The sequence below is a fragment of the Lemur catta genome, chromosome 1 (genome assembly GCF_020740605.2).
Source record: "Lemur catta isolate mLemCat1 chromosome 1, mLemCat1.pri, whole genome shotgun sequence".
NCBI lineage: Eukaryota > Metazoa > Chordata > Mammalia > Primates > Lemuridae > Lemur > Lemur catta.
The window spans coordinates 164,661,908-164,684,668 of NC_059128.1; the positions used below are offsets into that span (position 1 = coordinate 164,661,908).

The window sequence follows — 22,761 nt, forward strand, 5'->3', positions numbered from 1 at the left end:
TATCTTTGGAGTTTTTCTTATCTTTTTTTTTTAACATCTGCCACTTTATTTATTTTTTATATTTGTAGGAGGAGTTGAAACAAATTTTAAGGGAGATTTTCATTTTTCCCGCTAAACATGAATTATTCAAGTAAAACCAACTTAACTATAGAAATGTAACAAAGTAAGGGGAAAATAGCACAACAACCCAAGAGGCAAAGGTTGGGGAAGAAAAGATGGCTGTAGTCTGCATATATAATACCATGCATGAATGCCACATGGCCTACCTGCTCTGGACCGCCTCCCCAGAAGGCAAGCACAAGGACCCATTTTAGGAGGATGTTTCTCCCTAAACACCTGAGAATGTTTCAACTTAAAGCTTACGGTTAAAAAGAGGAAAAAAACTAAAAAACCCCATGAACCATCCAGCCATAGCCACCTACCTTTATTGGTCATTGGAGTTTCTTTTCATTTTATGAAAAGATTAATAAAAAGTATTGAAAAAATTATTTTCTCATCTTATATTTGTAAAGATAATAGAATTCATAAGTTTCTTCGAAAACAGATCAGAAAGTGCCCTCCACTTTCCACTCGTGTTGGTGAGAGGATCAGCAGGACTAGAAAGTTTGGGATGCTAGAGCTGCTGGTGGAGAATGGGAAGCCCAGCCTCCCAGAAGAAATCAGAAAATATGGATGTAGGGGCATGTGGGATATGATTAGGAGCAACTCCAGGTGATGCATGACTGCACAGAAAAGGGGAACACAAGGTGGTCAGAAAGGCCTTAAACTCCTCCTTGACATATAAAACCAGTTTTTACAAAGATCCAAGCAGTTTGGTCCCAAACTGTGGTGAACACTTCAATGTTTATTCACATGCTTTGTTTTTCTCTTTTAAGATTCAAAGTTACCCAAATTAAATCTTTCTAATATTACTATATATGCCTAAAAAAAGAAAAGAAAAAAAAAGGGCTTTTAAAATCAGGACAGGGAAGAAGAGATTGAAAACCATCAAATTAGACCTCTTAGCTCCAAACGAAATGAAGTTAAGAGCAAAACTGTTGGTTTGTAATAGGGAACAGACCAGAATCCAGTCACTCTCCCTCCCTACCCCTGCTTAAACCCCTCTCATCAACAACAAATGAGAAACACAGCTGAAGCCCAATGTGTTGTGTTCTGCCCCAAAGCTGGGCCTGACCCCAGGCTCCATGGCTTCCTCTGTCCAGTGGGACACAGTGCCAGGAATGCTTTCTGCCATAGTAGGATTCTGCATGGCTGGTAGCGGGTGGGGGTTGGATTTTCAGAATGTGTTAGTGTGAGAAGTTACTCAGTTCTAAGATTAATTTGGAAAGAAAAGCCAAATAAGTATGTTTCTTTAATGAAGAAAAATTCATTGCCTTCAAATGTTGCAGGTGTTTTTTTTATCTATAGTTGGATTGAGGTGAGGAACTCAAATTTACCTGGCTTGTGTTTGTATACATAATTATATTAAATGTGAAGTCTTTTAAAGACTGAAGGTCTGTTGATTTGTGTTTTAAGGAATAATTTTTTGTAAACCTATTGATAGTAAAATGCATTTCATTGCCATAGTACTTAAACTTGAGAAACGCCAACACAGTTTGTCTCTTTGGAATTATATGATATAATTTATTTTCATGCTGAACAGTTTTAAACTTCATGATCTAATGTAAATTCTTGATTGTTTTTACAAAGTTATATGTTTACCTAGCACATTAACATAAGTATGTTCTTGCCCCCAAGGTCTTTGTACTTTTTGCTTCCTTTGCCTTGAATCTTTTCTCCCTGATCATGGCCCAACCTTGAAGCTCTCAGATCTATCAGGGCTCTGCACATGCTACCTGATTTTGAGGAATGCTCTCTTTCTGCCGTATAAAATGTCACTCTATTCGTATTATTGTCCCCCATTGCTCCCTCCCCGAGCATTAGAATAATATAATAGCTAAGGGTAGGAATTTTGTTTTGTTCATTGCTGATTCTTCCACTGTGTGATACAGCACAGGGCCTGGCACATTGTAAACACTAATAAATATTTGTTAATGAAGGAATGGCATTGATCAAATTAAAATGGTTTTGTTGCAGATGTGGGGAAGAAGAATCTGCAAACCAGTTTTTTTATAATTTTATATGAGATTATTTAGGTATTTATGTTCATAAGGAGATGAACTAATTAAAAAGATATGATTTATTACCTTTCATTCCTCCCCTTGAAAAAAGAAAAAAAGGAAGTTTTAGAGTACTGGGTACATAGTGTGAACTTTAAAAGGCCTGACTGAGAACACCAGATCAGCTTAAAATAGCAGTGAGATTGCACAGTAATTTATCTTGTTTTCTTTCCAGGATCTAGCTCAGTGCCTAGTACATATGTTAAGATAGTCAATAAATGTTTGTTGGGTGAGTGAATGAGCCTGTAAAATTAGCAAAATCATGAACTAGTTCCTGATTTCCCAAAGTGTATCCTAAAGACCCTTGAATAAGAGCTTCTAGAATAAAATGGAACAAAGTAGTTTGGGAAATACTGTGTTCTATTAATTCTCAAACTTGAGTGAATGTGCAGCGGAATCACCTGGAGAGCTTGTAAATACAGTCTTTTAGGTTTACTTTCCCCACTCTTGTGTTTGAGGTAGGGCAGAGGATTCGCATTTCTAATCAGTTCTGAGATTGTGGAGGTAATGTTGGTCCTGCTGGGGCCATTCTGATCTTTTGACTTAGAGTAAGGATGTGTGATACAAAATGTGGCTAATCAATAGAACGGGAATATTTGAGGAAGAAGTGATGGTTACAAACTCTTGAGATGTTAAATGTATCACAAACTTGAATTTACGGAATTCTTTATGTTCCCCAAGGCTGTGGATCTTTCCATTGATGAATCCAGCTTGACAGGAGAGACAACACCTTGTTCTAAGGTGACAGCTCCTCAGCCAGCTGCAACTAATGGAGATCTTGCATCAAGAAGTAACATTGCCTTCATGGGAACACTTGTCAGATGTGGCAAAGCAAAGGTAATTTTTTTTCTTGTTTTGAAAAAAGGTCCTTTGTTTTAGACTGGTTTTTCAATTCTTTTTTGCTAATTTTATGTGGATTTTTTTCCAAAATATATGACAAAAGATAGAATTGAATGTAATACTTGGCACCTTTTTGTGAGATTGGGGAGAAGTTGTGTCCCGGAAGAAGAATATATTTGTAGTTCTGTCATTTACCAGATAATGAATTGTCCTAGTACCTGTTCCTTTTATAAGATAGAAACAAGTAGTTCATGGATATGTTCATTACTAGTTAAATAAAGGTTTTTTTTTATTATTTACTTATTTAGTTTTATTTTTTTGAGACAGAGTCTCACTCTATTGCCCAGGCTAGAGTGCCATGGTGTCACCTAACTCATAGTAACCTCAAACTCCTGGGCTCAAGCAGTCCTCCTGCCTCAGCCTCCCGAGTAGCTGGGACTACAGGGATGCACTACCATGCCCGGCTAATTTTTCTATATATATTTTTAGCTGTCTATATAATTTCTTTCTATTTTTAGTAGAGACGGGGTCTCACTCTTGCTCAGGCTGGTCTCGAACTCCTGAGCTCAAACAATCCGCCTGCCTCAGCCTCCCAGAGTGCTAGGATTACAGGCGTGAGCCACCACGCCGGCCTAAATAAAGTTTTGTGTTTTTTTTTTTATTTAAAATTTATGTTCTTAAATTCTTTTTTTTTTTTTTTTGAGACAGAGTCTCACTCTGTTGCCCGGGCTAGAGTGAGTGCCGTGGCGTCAGCCTTGCTCACAGCAACCTCAAACTCCTGGGCTCAAGCGATCCTCCTGCCTCAGCCTCCCGAGTAGCTGGGACTACAGGCATGCGCCACCATGCCCGGCTAATTTTTTCTATATATATTTTTAGATGTCCATATAATTTCTTTCTATTTTTAGTAGAGACGGGGTCTCGCTCTTGCTCAGGCTGGTCTCGAACTCCTGAGCTCAAACAATCCGCCTGCCTTCGCCTCCCATAGTGCTGGGATTACAGGCGTGAGCCACTGCGCCCTGCCGAAATAAAGTTTTAATTTAGTTGATATGATACAGGCTATAATATTGTGACTATGTATTTATTGTTAACTTACTGATTGATTTCCAATTCTGTTTTTCCTGGATTCTAATATTTCACCAATATAAAAGGCACCATTAACTAGCTTATGAGGAGTAAGAGAAACTAAGTTAAATGTCTCTATTGAGTATAATATAGATGTGAATTTCAGAAATGTTAATATAGGCAAAAATGGGCCTAGGAGTTGAGTCAGTAATAAGTTTAATGAAATATTTGTTTCCAAAGCTTGTATCATAAAGAGTAAATACTAGTGACAGTAACATAAAGTAAATTTGCTAAAGAAATCTTGCATATGTATGTCAGACATCTTCACCGTATATAAGACTTTTGAAAAATGGAGACGAAAGCTTTTTGTTGTTTTTTAAATAGGTGATTCCATCTGAATGTAAATGTATTTTCCTGTTTTTCCCCTTAGGGTATTGTCATTGGAACAGGAGAAAATTCTGAATTTGGGGAGGTTTTTAAAATGATGCAAGCAGAAGAAGTGAGTACTTAATATGTTGATGCATTTATTTCAAATGTGAAATTCTCCATTGTTAGTAGAGGAAAAGAGAATATTGATGGATTATTGTATGTACTATTGAGAGCATTATTTTATTCATAATATCACTTAGTTGTCTCTGCTTAGAGACATAATTGGAAAGCCTGTAATTGGAAGGGCCTGAATTGACATTGTCAGTATTCTAGAAGATTTTGATTTTTATTCATTGGTTATAGTAGAAAAAGATTTACAGACAATTATTTATAGATCTTATTCTTTTTAGAAATTAGCTTTGTCATATAAATTTTAAAGATTACTAATTAGTATATTTGCACCTCAGAACCGTTCTACCAAAATTTCCAACTTTACATAGTTTTAAGTAATGGAGGGTGGGTAAGATTGCCAAGTGAAATAACCTAGAAGATATTCTTGGTTAAGGGTATTAAAGATGAGTTCTTTCATTTAAAATACTTTCTTATATATAAAAAAGAAGTTGTATTCTACAAATGTCATGTCCTCCTCAAATCATCTGAATTTCTAAGTTAACCTGCCAAGACTGGTATGTGATGCAACATAGAAACCTATTCCAAGAAACGTGAAAGTGAATGGATGGACAGAGAAGAGGGTTAGCGGATCAGGGAGCCCCCACAGGATAAACAGACTTATGTTTGTGTGTAGAGAAAGGGAAAAATGGTAATGAAGTCCTACAGAAGTTGGTAGGAGAGAGAACAGATTTTTTCTTAAAGGAAAGCATAAACAGGCTTCTTAAAATGGAGAGAGTTTTCATTCCTTACTGTGTGACCTTGGGAATTGTTTATAGTCTAAACTTCAGTTTCCTGAAGTTCCCTGAAGTATAATATATCCATAGTTCTGCCATTTACCAGATAATGGGTGGTCCTTAGTACCTGTTCCTTTTTAAAGATAGAAACAGTGGTTCATGGATGTGTTCTTGGATAGTTAAATAAATTTATTTAGTTATTTGGTAATATTAATATTTACCTTGTGGTGGGAGAGTTATATGGTTAACTTAGAAATTGCTATGCCAAGCACTTAGCAGAGTCCCTGGCATACCTGGTAAAGCTTAGCAAATTTAGCTAATTGTGGTGACGTTCTTCTCCAATTTGTCAAGGCACCAAAAACTCCTCTGCAGAAGAGCATGGACCTCTTAGGAAAACAACTTTCATTTTACTCCTTTGGTATAATAGGTAAGAGAAGAGTGAGTATGTGTATGTTACATTTTTATTTGTGTTTTCTTTTTTGAATGTGAAAGGCGGTGGTATTCTAGTCCTGTTTATTGGTTTTTCTTTTTATAAGCTTAATACTTATTTTTTTTAAATTATGAAACTAATCCCTAGTCATTGTCCTTGTCCACAAAGTAAAAATAGAATTCTGTATAATTCTGATAATCGGAGAATATCACTATAATAAACATTTTAGTGTTTTTGTATTGCAAGTCTTCAACAAAAATATGATGCTGTTGTTTTATGGACTTCTTTTTTTGTTTTCCGTGTGTGCTCATAAACATTTGTCATTAAGTAGATGCTCACTTAAAATAAATGTAAAGGTTGTATAGTGTTCTGTTTTGTGAAGGAGAAGAAGTAATATCAGACTTTTAGACATTTACCTAAGTTTTTTGAGTTTTTAAACTCATGAATAAATCTTCAGTGCAGGTATTTTACTGTAAAGATCTCTCATATCTTTAGGTTAAATTCTTGGAAGTAAAATTATTGAGTCAAAGGGTATTCATGTAGTTTTTAAATTTTTGGCCAACTTTGAGTGTTGGCGTTAACTTCACAGGTGAATAAAAGACTTCTTGTTATTTTACTTTGAAGTTCATTATTAGAGAAACTGAATATTTTATCATATGTGTGTTGATTATATTTATTTCATTTTATGATCTGCCAAGTATTTTTGTCCTTTCTGTTGTGTCTTGAGCCTTAGATTGATAACAGCTCTTTATATAACTAGGTTATCAGTCCTTTTATTGCTTAAGATACAAGTAGTTTTCTCCCCAATTTTTAAATTGCCTTTTAGGGATATATAATAAATTTGGTAGGTGGGAGGGGGATATGTGTTATTTAAATATCCCCTTTCCTGAGATTCTGTTGGCACCCTCCTATTGATGATCTCTGCAATAAAGGTGTCTGTCTGTGTTCTATTCATAAAGACTCTCCCAACCCTATGTTTGTAAGAACATTTAAACATTTTTCTACAGTTTTTATTTTTGACACTTAATTTTACTGTGTTACTTAAAATTTATTTCAGTACATGGCTTAAGGTAGAATTATAAATTTTTTAATCAAAAGGTAATTAATTATCCCAATACCATTAATTCTATTATCCATTTTTTATTTGATGAGTTGAAATGATATTTTTTCATACATTAAACACTTGCATTAATTTTGGAGTCTTTTAACCTTTTCTTTAATTCTCTTATGTTATTTTAATTATTCTAGCTAGCTTAGTATTTTCAAGTCAGTAATGCAATTTTAAAGCAATATTTCTGCTGTATAACTTCAGTGAAATAATTTCTTAAATATTGTGTTTATCTCTTTATCATAAACATAAAATAGAAGGTGGGAAGATATTTCATTATTATTGTTTAACTGATGTGTGCATTCTCATTATTGCTTTTTTTTTTTTTTTTGAGACAGAGTCTCACTCTGTTGCCCGGGCTAGAGTGCCATGGCGTCAGCCTAGCTCACAGCAACCTAAAATTTCTGGGCTCAAGCAATCCTCCTGCCTCAGCCTCCTGAGTAGCTGGGAGTACAGGCATGAGCCACCATGCCCGGCTAATTTTTCTATATATATTTTTTGCTGTCCATATAATTTCTTTCTATTTTTATTAGAGACGGGGTCTCACTCTTGCTCAGGCTGGTCTTGAACTCCTGAGCTCAATCTGCCCACCTCTGCCTCCCAGAGTGCTAGGATTACAGGCGTGAGCCACCACGCCTGGCCCTCATAGCTTCTTTCCTTTTTTTTTTGAGACAGAGCCTCACTCTGTTGCCCGGGCTAGAGTGAGTGCCGTGGCGCCAGCCTCGCTCACAGCAACCTCAAACTCCTGGGCTTAAGCGATCCTACTGCCTCAGCCTCCCGAGTAGCTGGGACTACAGGCATTTGCCACCATGCCCGGCTAATTTTTTCTATATATGTTTTTAGTTGTCCAGATAATTTTTATTTCTATTTTTGGTAGAGACAGGGTCTCTCGCTCAGGCTGGTTTCGAACTCCTGACCTCGAGCGATCCACCCGCCTCGGCCTCCCAGAAGGCTAGGAATACAGGCGTGAGCCACCGTGCCCGGCCTAGCTTCTTTCCTTTGATTATTGCTATTTATTTTCTAGAAGTTTTATGGTGAATTTGATAAATTCAAGGGCATTCTAGCCAATTAAATCTCTCTAGTTTATATTAATACTATACAATAAAAGTACCTTATATTTAGTGATAAACATGTTTCAACTTGATGATTATCTGGTTTTATATTAGTATAATACATTGGACATAATTTTTCTTGTGAGGGTAATATAGAATAGACTGAGGGTCTAGATCCAAATCAGGAGTCAGCAAACTTTTTTTTTTTAGTAAAAAGGGTCTAGATATTAAATATTTTAGGCTTGTTGTCCATATGGACTTTGTTGGACATATTTAACTTTGCTGTCAACACAAAAATAACCATAGACAATAATATATAAACAAATGGGTGTGGCCATGTTGCAACAAACTATTCCCCAAAACAGGCAGGAGGCCCACAGACTGTAGTTTGCTGACCCCTGGCATAATTCACTGGACATTATTTCTGTTATCAGGATGGTATTTGAAATAGGATCTTAGAAGGTTACAGTCTGGATCATTATATTGTAGTTAATATAAAGATCAAAAAAAACTTGTTTTAAACATTCATATTGATCTAGAATACAATTTTGAAGTTTCTTTATTTTATCAAACCTATGATGATACTGTTTCCTTTTTCCTCACAAACCTGGTGGTGTATTTCTTGCCCCCTCTTTTTAAAGATAAAAGGTTGAAACAGTGATTATGGTTCATGTCAATTGATTTTTAAAAATTTTTTAAATACTACAAAAGTAGTAATTTTTAAATGTTAATGCAGTGTTAGATATCATAAGTTACATCACTCTTTGAGCTAAGTCCTAAGTGTTCCTTTGAATGCAGTATATAAGTGTAATGTTTTGATATTGAGTTACAAAAAATAAAATTCCAGGGTTTATTACTGCAAAGTTGATAGTAAATAGAAAACCAATATGCTTGATGCTGCTGCCTCCTTTTTTCAATGACATGAAAAGGTTGGTAATATTTTCTCACATTATCAGATACTATTGCATTAAGAGATGGGTGGGAATAGTGGCAACCAGAGGTAAAATTGTATATGTGTGTGCATGTGAGCATGCACGCACAGTATTGACGTTAAGCAGTGTTACCTTTAATCTCCCCTGCTTAATGGACTTTTATAAAACTTTTAAATTGTGATCTACTTTCCCTTTTATATATTAAGGGGCCTTTTTGATGCCCTCAGCTTATCATTCTGTCCCTTCTAGGTGATTTTATATAAAGGGGAAAACAATAGCTTTTTAATTCTATTCCAGGTATCATCATGTTGGTTGGTTGGTTACTAGGAAAAGATATCCTGGAAATGTTTACTATTAGTGTAAGGTAAGTTTTAAAACTTTATCATTCAAGTTTCTTTTACCTCTCTTATTTCTCTGATAGGCATAGCTTACATTTCATTATGAAGGTCAGTATTATATAGAGCCCATAAGAGCATAATATCTTAAATAGGTCAAAATTCATATATTGAAATGATCTCTAGGAAAATGAAAACCGACATGTATGGTGGTGGAGGAAAGCCACACTAGATATATGGAATTATTTACCCACTATTGCATCGTTATATAGAGATAAACAGTTAAGGACTATCAAACTGAAAACGTATACAAACTGAAAAAGACCACAATATAGAAACTGATTTATTAATGTCGGAGGAAAAAGAAAATTCAAAAAGTAGAGGACAGATTTAAAAATAAGTGGAAATGTTTGTATTTTCAGAAATTTGTGGAGAAACTTCATATATGATAGTTGGACAGATGGTTGTAGAAAAGGATCAGAGAACAAAAAGTTTTTAGAAGTTAAGATTATGATTGCTGAAATTAAAAATTAAATGTAGGGCAAGGGCTCCCAAAAGTTGGAGCAAAATATCTGAAGCAGAATGAGATAAAATGACAAAGAGGAATAATTTCAGGAAATATTATTTCTAACTAACAGGAGTTTTAAAAAGAGGTAAGACGAAATTATATAAGATATGATACATTAATATTTTCTTGAGATAAAGCAAATGAGTCTTTATAAACTGAAAGGATTCACTAAATGCCAAGCAGAAGGAAAAAACCTCAACCTAGATACATCATTATGAAAGTAAAGAAAACAAGTCAGGTTATCTACAAAGGAAGAGTGATTAGGCTGGCATCAGACTTCTCATTAGCAACTGCAGTTTCTACCACAAAGTCTGTTTAGGTTCTTCTAAACATTCTAACTCACAAGACTCATAGGGTACGTTTGGTACCTGTGCCCTGAACATAGGAGAGCAACTTAAGGCATCTTTCTTCTGAGAGAGTCTTTGTAGCAGACCATGTAGCAGTTCACTCAAGTACAAGGAGATAAGGTTAACCTTGTGAGTGTGGGAGCTACTCTGGGTTAAAATACCTCCTGTTCCACAGAAGACAACATCTCTTGAAATATACACTTTCCAACCAGGCATGTCTAGTTATAAGAGTCACTACACTCAGGAAACGCAAAGTTATGGCTTCCTATAAGATAATTATAATTTCCCCAGTTGAGAGACAATTTATCAGTAAGGGGGATCCCTTTGTTATAAGTGGTGTTGCCTAACAACATACTTGACATACTACTATCATCAGGTCACTAGGGGAACAGAACTGGATTGTTAATTAAATGGAGAAGGGGGAAAGTATTTTATTAACTTCATCTACAGCAACATCGATTACATTAGGATATAGTGGGGCAGTGATATCAAATTACGGGGGAAAATGATTATAAATATGTAAATGGTACCTGGGCAAAGTATCAATCCAATTAATTGCAGATAGGTGGGCAAGTACTCAAAAATTTGTTTCTTTCCTATCCTTGTATGAATTCTAGGAAAACAAGGATGAAAGAAAAGATGATGATGATGGGTGAATATAAGAATCAGGCATCTAAGGAAAAGAAATCCTGGATGACATCTATAGTAGGCCTAGGAAATGATGATTCAAGTATAAGAATAAAAATCATTGTCTTTTTTTTTTTTAAGACAGTCTTGCTCTGTTGCCTGGGCTAGAATGCCATGGCGTCAGCCTAGCTCACAGCAACCTCAGACTCCTGGGCTCAAGCAATCCTTCTGCTTCAGCCTCCCGAGTAGCTGGGACTACAGGCATGTGCCACCATGCCTGGCTAATTTTTTCTATGTATGTTTTTAGTTGTCCGGTTAATTTCTTTCTATATTTTTAGTAGAGATGGGGTCTCGCTCTTGCTCAGGCTGATCTTGAACTCCTGAGCTCAAATGATCCACCCACCTCAGCCTTCCAGAGTGCTAGGATTACAGGCGTGAGCCACTGTGCCCGGCCCATTGTCTTTCAATACGAAAATTCAAATAGATTTCAAGGAATAGATAGAATGAATAAGAAGTAAAAAGATGTTTGTGATATAGTGAAGGAAAGTATTTTTTTGCTCAAAGGGGTGAAAATGCAATTTGAAACTCTTGGTTTAAATCTGTATAAAAAAGCTGTGGGTTAAATAGGAAATAAATTGAAAGTGGGGTGGGAGTTTGAGATAGTAGCCATTGACATATTATCTTTTAGACCCAATTATGGTTTCTGAGGAATTTTTTGGGGGGGTATTTCTAACTTTTTGTACAAACTGACATACCATGACTTTTATTCTTTAAGGTCTTCCAATGGAGAAGAAATTTAAAAATTTTAAAATAGAATAAAACTCATTCTGTTTTGTTATTACTATATATGTGTCCATTGGATTCTTTTATAAATTTCAGATACATTAGAGGATCTTTAGTGATCTTATTTTTTAAATTTCTGAAATATTTTGCAGTTTCATCACCCTAGGAATTCTTTTCAAATTATTTCTGGTGGTGCTAAAAGTGACTAAAACAATAAGAAAACAGAAGAGTGATAGAATCAGTGAGAAGATTGATGCGATAAAATAAATCATTACTATTCTGTTGTTCTTTAGTTTTCTTCTTGTGTTGCCCAAAGTACTGCATCATCATTTAAGAAGGTATAAAAGAAATCTGAAGACACAATCTTTGTAGACTTTTTTGTTTTTGTGGCATTCATTGAACAAAAGTAAGAATTCAGAATTTTTTACTTTGTATAATGCAAAGGAATAACTGACAGAGAAGATTTTTCACAATTATTAGACAAATCAGAAGATGAGTGTAAAAAGCCAAAGAGAGGCAGTATAGGCTGTAGTGATGTGAGTAAAATTAATCATATAAGTGAAATCTCAAGATTCTGAGTCTTTAGATGGTGATAGTCAGGAGTGACTGCTTAATGTGCACAAGCTTTTCACAATTCAGGATTTTCACAAACTCCTGAATTGATGAGTGAGCAGTATATTTCTAAGGACAATGAAGAAACAGCGATTATCTTTCAGGTGGTCATTCTGCAACAAGGACTTTATCATGCAATGCTTTCCAACAAATCTCTCGACCATCCATTTTTGCTAAAAGAATGTATGACAGTATTCATTCATCTTTTATGATGGTTATTTACCAACATTTAAATGTGATAGTACATATTTCTTAACTCTTCAGTGTATACTGTTTGGCCAAAGTATTGTAAATGTTGTTCATTTGCTTTCAGCCTTTAGAATCAACCTGTAAACACAGCATGAAAAAACCAGTTAATTATTGTTATAGGAAAGGATGTTAATGATATTAAATCATGGTAAAGAAAAAGTGATAGAAATTAGGGAGTAGAAACAGCAGAGAGAACAGTGGTAGAGTGAAGGATAGGAGTGCTTGTTTTCTTAACTGTAGCATAGTCAAGAGATAATATTTGGAATGGCACCCAAAAAAAGACTTATTTTTTTTAATTATAAAAGGAAATAGTGAAATATTTATTTATTTATTATTTTTTTTTAAGGGGTGGGGTCTTGCTCTGTTGCCCAGGCTGGAGTGCAGTGGCACAGTCACAGCTCACTGCAGCCTTGAACTCCTGGGCTCAAGCCATCCTTCTGTAGCTGGGACTACAGGTGCATGCCACCATGCCTAGCTAATTTTTCTTATTTTTTGTGGTGATAGGGTCTTGCTGTGTTGCCCAGGCTGGTCTTGAACTTCTGACCTCAAGTGATCCTCCTGCCCCAGCCTCCCAAAGTGCTGGGATTATAGGTGTGAGCCAACATGCCCAGCTAAGTTTTAAAATTGTAATGAAATAATAAACATATACAATTTAGTGTTTTGAAGTATGCAATTTGGTGGAGTTAAGTATATTTACAATGTTTTACAACTGTCACCACTATCTATCCCCCCTATCCCCCATAACTTTTTCGTCACCCCAAATGAAAAGCCTGAGCACATTAAGCAGTCACTCCCCATTCTCCTCATTCTGCCCTCAGTCCCTGGCAACCATTAATTTGCTTCTATCTCTATGGGTTTACCTATTCTAGATATTCCATATAAATTGAATGATACAATATGGGGCCTTTTGTGTTTGGCTTTTTTCCGTTAGCATAATGTTGTCAAGGTTCATCCATGTCAATATCAGGAATTAGTACTTTGTTCTTTTTTGTGGCTGAATTCCGTTGAGTGGCTATCACAATGTTACATTCATCAGTTGATGGATATTTGTTTGGCCTATTTCCATCTTTTGGGTATTGTGAATAATGCCGCTGTGAACATTCATGTACAAGTTTTTATTTGAACATCTGCTCTTACCATATTTTACCAATGAAGAGAATAAACTAGAGAGATGGACTAATAAGTAGCCCAGGGTCACACAAGTAAAAGTTGGTGAAACCAGGGGTACAAATGCAGGCAATTTGATATCAGAATGTATATTCTTTAACCACTGCTTACCCTGGCAGCTAGTAGATGTCTAGTAAATGTTAATCAACTTTCGTTTCGAGAAGTCCATATTTCAGGTGTTGACAGTATTAATTTTGTATTTTATTAGTCTTTTATTTTAAGTATTATTGAATTCAGAGTATTGCTGTGGGTACTATTTAACTTGCATTTTAATGCTATGTGTGTATATATATATATTGGTTATAGTTTGGCTGTAGCAGCAATTCCTGAAGGTCTTCCCATTGTGGTCACAGTGACACTAGCCCTCGGTGTTATGAGAATGGTGAAGAAAAGGGCCATTGTGAAAAAACTACCTATTGTTGAAACTCTAGGTAAGTAAGTGTTAAGAGTTAGATGCAATGAAGTATTAGTTCATGTCAACAGTGGATCATCTTTGGGCTTTGCAATTTTTGTTTTAGAGATTTGTATAGTGATATTTGACTTAGGGTAGTATTGGATATGGTTTTAACTACCAAAAAAGCTAGGTAAAAATTTATATCTCTCAGGAGAGGGGACTTAAAGAGAAATCTTTCTGTATTATGGAATGTTCTAATGCTCAAATCACGGGAAGATAAAAATCCATATAGCAAATGAAACCTTGAAGTAAAATTAATAGAATTACAGATCTCAAAATGCCATACTTGAGTGAAATTTGCTTATATGAACAGTAAATGTAAAGTGGTTATGTTGTATCTTTATGTGCAATATACTGAAAAACTTTTTTAAAAATTTAGGATATCTAGAAATGTACTGAATTTAATTTCCAGTTTCCATTTTCATATTGAGAAGGTGAAAATACCTTGAGAAATCCTGACTGAAGAAATCATGTGGGTTTATATTTAGGAATCTGTCCAACTTCCTAGAAAACATATTTTATAAAATCATTATATAAAGTTAATATGGAGTAGCTTTGTAGAAACTGTTAGTAAATAAATAGGAAGAAGTCAACGTGTAATTTTTATTTTTAATTTCAGAAACTTTACCTTATGATGAAGCAAGCATGATGAGAGACATTAACCTAAAATTACCAATAAGCTTGATCTCTAAAAAATTCAGAGAAGTTGGACAGGATTCTAGAGTCTTTGATTTGTTTTCGCTGTGAACCTGTATTTCTTCTTGGTTCTGTTGGTGACATGTAACGATTTACTCTTTAGGCTGCTGTAATGTGATTTGCTCAGATAAAACTGGAACACTGACGAAGAATGAGATGACTGTTACTCATATATTTACTTCAGATGGTCAGCATGCTGAGGTATTCTGTATGTTTTTTAAACAGCAGTTAAGAAACTTGGTGTTTAACATTCCTAACAATTCCAATGTCTTAACTTTCAAAAGGGCTATAAATTAGCGGTTATTTCCTTCCCGTGTGATTCTACAAAGTCTTTGTCTCATTCCACTCGTGTACTTGTTCAATCCAGAAACTTGGATTTCTCCTTGACACCTCTCTTTCAATTACCCCTCATTTATCCATCATCAGATCCTGCCAATTTTGACCTAAGTAACTTCCCTAGCCATCTATTTCACAGTCAGCTTTCTTAGTCTAAGTTACCGTCTTCTCTCACCTGCCCTTCTGATATAGCCTCTTGACTATCCATTCCTGATGTCCTCTCTGTGCAGCTTGAGGGATCTTTTTAGAACCAAATTTTGAGCATATCACTCCCTAAATTAAGATACTTCAATGGCTCTCCACTGTGACTAGGATTCTGAACTGTGGCCTCTCAAGGCCCTACGTGTTCTATCCCTTATTTCCCTCTCCAGCCTTATATGCTCCTCTTTGTTTTCTGTGCACCAGATATGCTGGCTTTATACATCTTTCAATTTGACAACATTCCTCCTACTTTAGGACCTTTGCTGCTCTTCTCACTGCTTAGGATACTCTAATGCTGCTTCATCCTTTGTACCTCAGTTCCAGCCCCACTTCAGAAAAGATTTTCTGACCATTCAGAGTTGGCCCTATGTTGTATGTTTTCTTAGCATTCCCTATCTCTTGGTCTTTATCCCAAGTGAAATTTTCTGTCCCTTTTTCCCATTATACCATAATTTATAAGTGAGTAGAAACTGTGTTGCCTAGCACAGAGCCTACCTCATAGCATAGTAAGTACTTGTTGAATGAATGAATGAATGAATGAATGACTTTATTTTAAAAATTATATATTGACAGTTTCTTAAGTGCTCATAGTATGCAATGGTTCTTCCTAAAGCTGGTTGTAGACAAGTTCCAGTCCCAGCCAGGCTTTGCAGGATTTGTGACTGGAGTGCTCTTAACACTACTTATGATGGGTACAGTATTTTTTAATGTATTTACAGCTAATTCACTGAGCAAATTAAGCATTAGACAGATTGACAGAAGTTGTAGTTGCATCTATTTAGGTCTATTTTACATAGGCCTTAAAATGTGAATGTTGATATTTAGAGTATTAGGTTTGCTCAAGGATACCCAATGCTAACTGGTGAATGTGCTCTTTCTGGATGACTCAGAAGGGTCATTGGGGTTACATGTGTTTATATGATCCAAGTATGGAGGGTAGGATATTAGTTTTTCTTTTGTTTTCAGTTCATCATTTTATATGTCAAGCATTAGCCATTTGTTATTTTCTCTCTAAACTGTATTATTTTTATTATGCAATTTACTTCTGTTTGGCTTGGTTTGTTCTAGCCATATAGAATAAGTATCTGGCTTGTCTCTACCTGATTTTTAAAATTGGTTTATAATATGGTGTGTTAAAGTAGTTTGTAAGTGCTAGGGTAAATCCCTTATTTCTGAGCTTGCATATTTGCAAAAAGAAGTTTGCTTTTGTCTAGATCACAGGTGTGTGTCAAATATTAGATATGGTAATAGATTTGAGAGTTCTTTGCAAACCCTGTAGTATGCAATGTAAGTGTAATGTTATGTAAATATAAGCTCACTTGTGTATAGAGATTTTTATGGTGTATTTATCCTTTTAATATTATAAGTGGAAGACAATATCTTTTTAGGTTAATCATCATGAAAATTAGAATCTATATTCCTTTAACTATTAAATGTCCTTTTTTAGACAAATTTTAATGTTTTTCTAGGTGTATACTTTACCAATGTCATGATATATGAAATGAAATAAATATAACTCATCATGGTTTTTGGTTCTCCTAAGTCTTGTCATTGCCTACTATTCGTATTATTGATTCCACTTTATGTTCTTTAGGTTACTGGAGTTGGCTATAATCAGTTTGGGGAAGTGATCCTTGATGGTGATGTTGTTCATGGATTCTATAATCCAGATGTTAGCAGAATTGTTGAGGTAAAGATTTTCCAGGAAGATGACTTTCTTCATAATGACTTAAGACACAGTGATGGCTTCATAATTTATATGTATTTTTCTTAGGCGGGCTGTGTGTGCAATGATGCTGTAATTAGAAACAACACTTTAATGGGGAAGCCAACTGAAGGGGCCTTAATTGCTCTTGCAATGAAGGTATGTACCTGATCTTTGATGTATGAGACGTTACCCTCACAATAGAATGTGAGGCTAACAATTTCAGTATTACTTATTTTTAGGCATTTGAGTGAAGAAGACTCAGAATATTTTATTATTTTTACTGCCTTCCAGGAACCAATTATATTCCTGTAAATATAGAGCATAGAACCTTTTCATCATAACCTCATTCCTTATGTAAGGTATAAACTAATGAGCAGTCATGGATTTCTTCTTAGGAAGAAATATTGCTGTCTTTCATAATATGGAGATCTATGTGTGGAAAGCCCAAATGTATATAATTGCGGAAAATACTAACTTTTGAATGAGTAAAAGGCAATGTTTTTTAGTATTTCCCTGTAAAGATATAATACTCACAGTCATGAGAAATTAGCTTTTCTTTTCCTAGTTTTCCCTTTCCCTCCTTTGTCAGTTTCTCTCTTTTTCTTTTATTTTTTGTAGAGGCGGGGTATCGCTATATTGCCCAGGCTGGTCTTGAAGCCCTGGGCTCAAGCGATCCTCTCAACTTGTCTTCTCAAAGTGCTGGGATTACAGGCATGAGCCACTGCATCCAGCCTCAATTTCTCAAAAAGAGTGTAGTGTTATAATTTTTGTTGGGAAGAGGAGTTGTTGTTCTCAGTGACCTTTTGATCTGTCCCAGTTGATCTCCTTATCTCCTAAATTATACATTTGGTTCAGTGAGAAACCTAAAAGTATAGTTTGTCACACCTGTAACAAAAAAAATCTACTTTTAAGAGTATAAGAAAATAGAGACTTGTGTGAAGCAGGATGCTTCTAAATGAGGTTGCTTGAAATGAAAGCCAATATAGAATTGTAGGTTATTATAACATATTTGGTTTAATAAAATAAAATTGATAGAATGTATATATTTTGTTCTATTTTTAGAATGTTTTTTTTTCCCTTTTTTACACCAGAGATAGCAGTGGAGAATAGAATGTTTTAAAATGTATATATTTCCTTGACAGAAAGCTCCATTTCCTTATCTTTAGTTTTCTTTGTAACTAAAATAGCATAATATACCTTTTTAAAAGGTACTAAAAAACCAAATCAGTTATCAACTATTTCTTGTGCTATGCTTAAGAAGATATTTGCTTCTTTGAGAGAGAAAGATATGAAACTACCTCCTTTTGGGCAGAGACCTCACATGTTAGGTAGGGGAGTTAATACTGACATTCCTGGAACAAATAAAAGGCAGACTAAGACAATGGACAGTTAAACATTGAGCCACATGTAAGAACTGCAAATTCTGAGCTGGTAGCTGGGGCTTTGAAGGGTTGGAAGGTATAGATGACTAGGGAAAGAGCAAGAGTAGAAGCAGAGAGGAATAAATAAGCTTAGAATAGGTTATGGCTAATGAGTTGGCTAACCTGGAAGAAATGAAAAGTTTTTTAGTAACCAGGAGGATTATTAAATAGGCTGTGTATGGTGGGTTTCTGGAGGACCTTCAAAAGCCAAGAAGAGCCTGAACATGTTTTGATAGAAAATAAAAAATAATAAACTGGATTTTTGAGTAGGTAAAAATATTTTTTGATATTTGGAAAAATATGCAAAAGCTATTGGGAGAGAAAACAGCTACATGATGTTGGTAGTAGTCAGGATATAAAGTGGTAGAGGGTAAGGGGATGGTAGCAACAGGCAAGACAATTTCGAGTCCCTAAGAAGTGGTGGATTGAATCTGCAGTGTATCTTGATTATAAAAGTACACGCTCAGTATTGGTCTGGCACTTTTTTAAAATTTGTAATCCTGCTTCCTTCCAGAATTTGAGTCAGTAGAGAGATTAATATAGTCAGTGTCGAAGACTGGTCTACATGCAGTGCAGATGACATGCCTTAAGTCTATTATCTATACACCCAGGCTTTCATGTTGAAAATACATGTTGCTATTCAGGTAGGTATAGTTATATATAGATGGAACATTGCTATTCTGTCACCATTATTTGAAAAATAATTCAGGTATCTCTAGCCAAACTAAGTTGTGACCCTTGTTCTTTGTTAAAGGAAAAAGTCACATATTGGTGAGAAATAACTTTTCTTTTTGTGCCATATAGATGGGTCTTGATGGACTTCAACAGGACTATATCAGAAAAGCTGAATACCCTTTTAGCTCTGAGCAAAAGTGGATGGCTGTTAAGTGTGTACACCGAACACAGCAGGTATCCATTTGTTTACTTATACTTACGTCCTGTTCAGCTTAGATGACTATTTTTTCATTTACTATCCACTTTTAGTTTTTAAGCAATCATTGTACATAATAAAGACCCGTTGCTTTAAATTATGTATAATGAATAGTACACTCATCTCTTGTTCTTATGTTCTCTTTGATATACTTTCTCTATAGAATTCATGCATAGATATATTTGGTTTTGCTCTGTGAGCAAACAATTTAAATGAATTACAGCCTGGTCTCCATCTTCTGGAGCTTGTGACATCTGTTTTTCTCAACATGTTTTTTGTTCTTGGTTTGTTTTAGGTATCTGCTGACTCTGTGTTCTAATTTGTGTTCTTTCACTGAAGAAATACCTCCAGAACAAACAAAACCACATTACTTTGTGGAAAAGTGGTTCCAAATATGTATAATTAATGTTGATTGATCCAGTTTACAAACTGATAAAATGACATGCACTGATATTTCAAGCTACCACCTTGTTCCTGGGTGCTTTATAAATTTTTACACAGTTAGTATAATAAGAGTACAGTGTATAGTTACATCACTCATAGTTGCTATTACTGGCTTGATGCTTAAACTTTGTCCTTGAAAAATATATTTGTTGTTTACGCTTCTTTTAATAGTAATGAATAATTGGTTATGTGTTTTCATCTGTGAGCAAACACTTTGAAACCAGTTACATCTCTGTAGACAGGAGTGGGTGAAAGGATTCCTCCAACCCATAAGTAGGAAATGTATTGGTTTTAAAAGAAAGGCCAGCTTGGCTAACATTGAACTTGTGAATAGAAGTCTCCCAGGAACTCTGTACATGAGGGCCAAAAAAAATACTTCTGTCTATTCTTTAAAGGAACTTTTACAAGGAAAGAAGACAATTGGATATAAAACTGTAAAAATAAAATGCCGGTCACTTTAAACCTCTTAATATAAACCTTTCAAAAATTGCATTAGACTTGGGGGACCCTTGACTAGCTGTGTCCCCTGACCACATAGTTATATGACAAGAATATATGACTTTTTTTTGATGGGCCTATTTCGTTGCATCTTATAAACCATCATACAGTACTTTAAGATAGCATGGCTCATGTAATGTTTAATAATTTTACTTTTCAATCATTTTGAATCTAATCTCACCAAAGTTTTACACTGATAGATGAAGCTTTGCAGTAGCAATTGTGGAGGACAGGGAATGGCAGGATATAAGTTTGGAAACATTTGATGATTCTTCCTATTTGTCGACCTGAAGAATGCATCTTACAAAACAAACCAACCAACGAAATGAACAAACGCAAACCCACAGATGTAACTCAGGATCTAGAAGACTTAGTTAGGGGAAATTTCCCAATTTAAAAATAACTCCAGTGGCTCAAATAGTTTGTTTTTAGAGGACTTTCATTTAAACATGACAATATATATTTATCTCTTTTCTCTCCCTTAAACTTACCAGAATCACAAACAAGGAATAAAAGATACGAACTCAAAGTATAGGAAAGGCTCAAAGTATCAGGTAAGGCAGGGAATAAGGCATAAGGCTAAAAATAGTAGAGAAGGTTGAAATTCTGAATAAGGAACCGACAGAACTTTCCAAAGTACTTTTGCTGCTTCTTTAGGCCAGACCATTAGCTCTCCTTTATTCCTGTGAAATATCAGAAATGTGACCTTGGGGATAAGGGTGGAGGGGGCAGGATTAAGGTTTAAGACTGAAAACAGAATGATTAAGGGGATTTCATCGTCCTGAAGGGTAAGCCTCCAGTCCTTAACTCCATTTGTCTCTTAGAATGCACGCAGACAGGCATCTCCCTACCCTCATTCGCTAAATCAGAAGATTGAAGAGTTTTAGAAAAGCTATCTGGTCCCAGGAAGGTTCCTACATTAAAGGGCACCCCTAACCAATCTCTGTTGTTCATTGGAAGTGCTTACCTACTCTTGGACTTTATCTCTTCACCCTACAGTGAGGTTTACCAGTTGATTAGCCCTGCCAATGTCCATGGAGCTTCTAGTCTTTATTTGCTTTACTCTTGAATGCAAATGGACAGGCAGGGATTACTAGATACTTGGGGAAAGTCTTTAGTATGAAAGTCTCAGACCAAACCAACAGAGAAATGGGTCTCAGAGAAACAAAGGTAATGCTAGATGCTGAAGAAAATTTTCAAAGACCATAAAAAATGACAAAAACATACTTGAAACAGAATGTTTAAGGCCAGGCGCAGTGGCTCATGCCTGTAATCCTAGAACTCTGGGAGGCCAAGGCGGGTGGATCGTTTGAGCTCAGGAGTTCGAGACCTGCCCGAGCAAGAGTGAGACCCCATCTCTACAAAAAAAATAGAAAGAAATTAGCTGGACAACTAAAAATATATAGAAATAATTAGCCGGGCATGGTGGCACATGCCCATAATCCCAGCTCCTTGGGAGGCTGAGGCAGTAGGATTGATTGAGCCCAGGAGTTTGAGGTTGCTGTGAGCCAGGCTAATGCCATGGCACACTACCCAGGGTGACAGAAGCGGGACTCTGCCTCAAAACAAACAAACAAACAAAAAAAAACAATAAAACAAAAACAGAATGTTTATCAAATAAAGTTAAGGAATCTATCAAAGTAGAACAGAAAGTCAAGAGGTGTACAGCATAAGAGATAAGGTAAGAATATCAGAAAATAAATACAGGAGATCCAACATCCATCTAATAATGGTAATAGGAAGAGAACACAATATGTATGTTATGGGGGGCTGCAGTGAGGGGATAAGCACAAGACCCCTTATTAAGAAATTCGAGGACACTTGGAGAGTGAGAATTTGAAAAGCTTCCATAGATTTTTGGGGTGGGAGAAGAGATCATGTAAAAACGTTTAGGAATTAAAGTACAGTAGTCCCCAGGGTGGATGCCTGAAACCATGGATAGTACTGAACACTATATAAACTCCGTTTTATTTTTTTTTTGTCTGATAACATAGATGGCTACTAAGTGACTAATGGATGTGTAGCCTATACAGCTTGAATATGCTGGACAAAGGGATAATTCACATCCTGGGGGGGCAGAGTGGGATGGTGTGAGATTTTATCACACTATTCAGAATGATGTGTAATTTGAAACTTCTGAATTGTTTATTTGGAATTTTCTGTTTAGTATTTTTGTCCCACAATTAACTGCAGGTAACTGAAACTGTGGGAAGTGAAACTGTGGATAAGGGCGGAGGGGGTGGTGGTGGGGGACTACTGTAGTTTCTTTATACTTTTCAACTGTAACACTGGACACTAGAGGCTGGAATTTAATAGAGCAAAGCCTTCAAAATGAGAGGAAATTTATTTCTAGCTAAACTTATAAATGTGAAGATAGAGTAAAATAATGTCCCACATCACACACCCTTTTTAGGAAAGATACTGGTGGATAATAAATCAAAGAAGGAAGACTTAGAATTCAGTGAGGATAGAAGATAGAAGTAAAGGGAAGTTCCTGGATACTAGGTGCAGCAAGCCTAGAAATCAG

The 22,761-nt window shown here is 35.6% G+C and overlaps 1 protein-coding gene across 5 annotated transcripts in view; it reads left to right on the plus strand.

The window, feature by feature from the left end:
- Positions 1-22,761, plus strand: part of ATP2C1 (ATPase secretory pathway Ca2+ transporting 1) — a 138,316-nt gene that overhangs the window by 83,764 nt on the left and 31,791 nt on the right. For all 5 annotated transcript variants that reach the window (XM_045538588.1, XM_045538583.1, XM_045538566.1 and 2 more), the window contains 9 exons: positions 2,841-2,996; positions 4,492-4,560; positions 5,687-5,762; positions 9,155-9,221; positions 13,852-13,976; positions 14,799-14,896; positions 16,827-16,922; positions 17,007-17,096; positions 19,166-19,270. In XM_045538588.1, the coding sequence (XP_045394544.1) occupies positions 2,841-2,996; positions 4,492-4,560; positions 5,687-5,762; positions 9,155-9,221; positions 13,852-13,976; positions 14,799-14,896; positions 16,827-16,922; positions 17,007-17,096; positions 19,166-19,270 (882 nt within the window). The remainder of the gene's footprint in view (positions 1-2,840; positions 2,997-4,491; positions 4,561-5,686; positions 5,763-9,154; positions 9,222-13,851; positions 13,977-14,798; positions 14,897-16,826; positions 16,923-17,006; positions 17,097-19,165; positions 19,271-22,761) is intronic.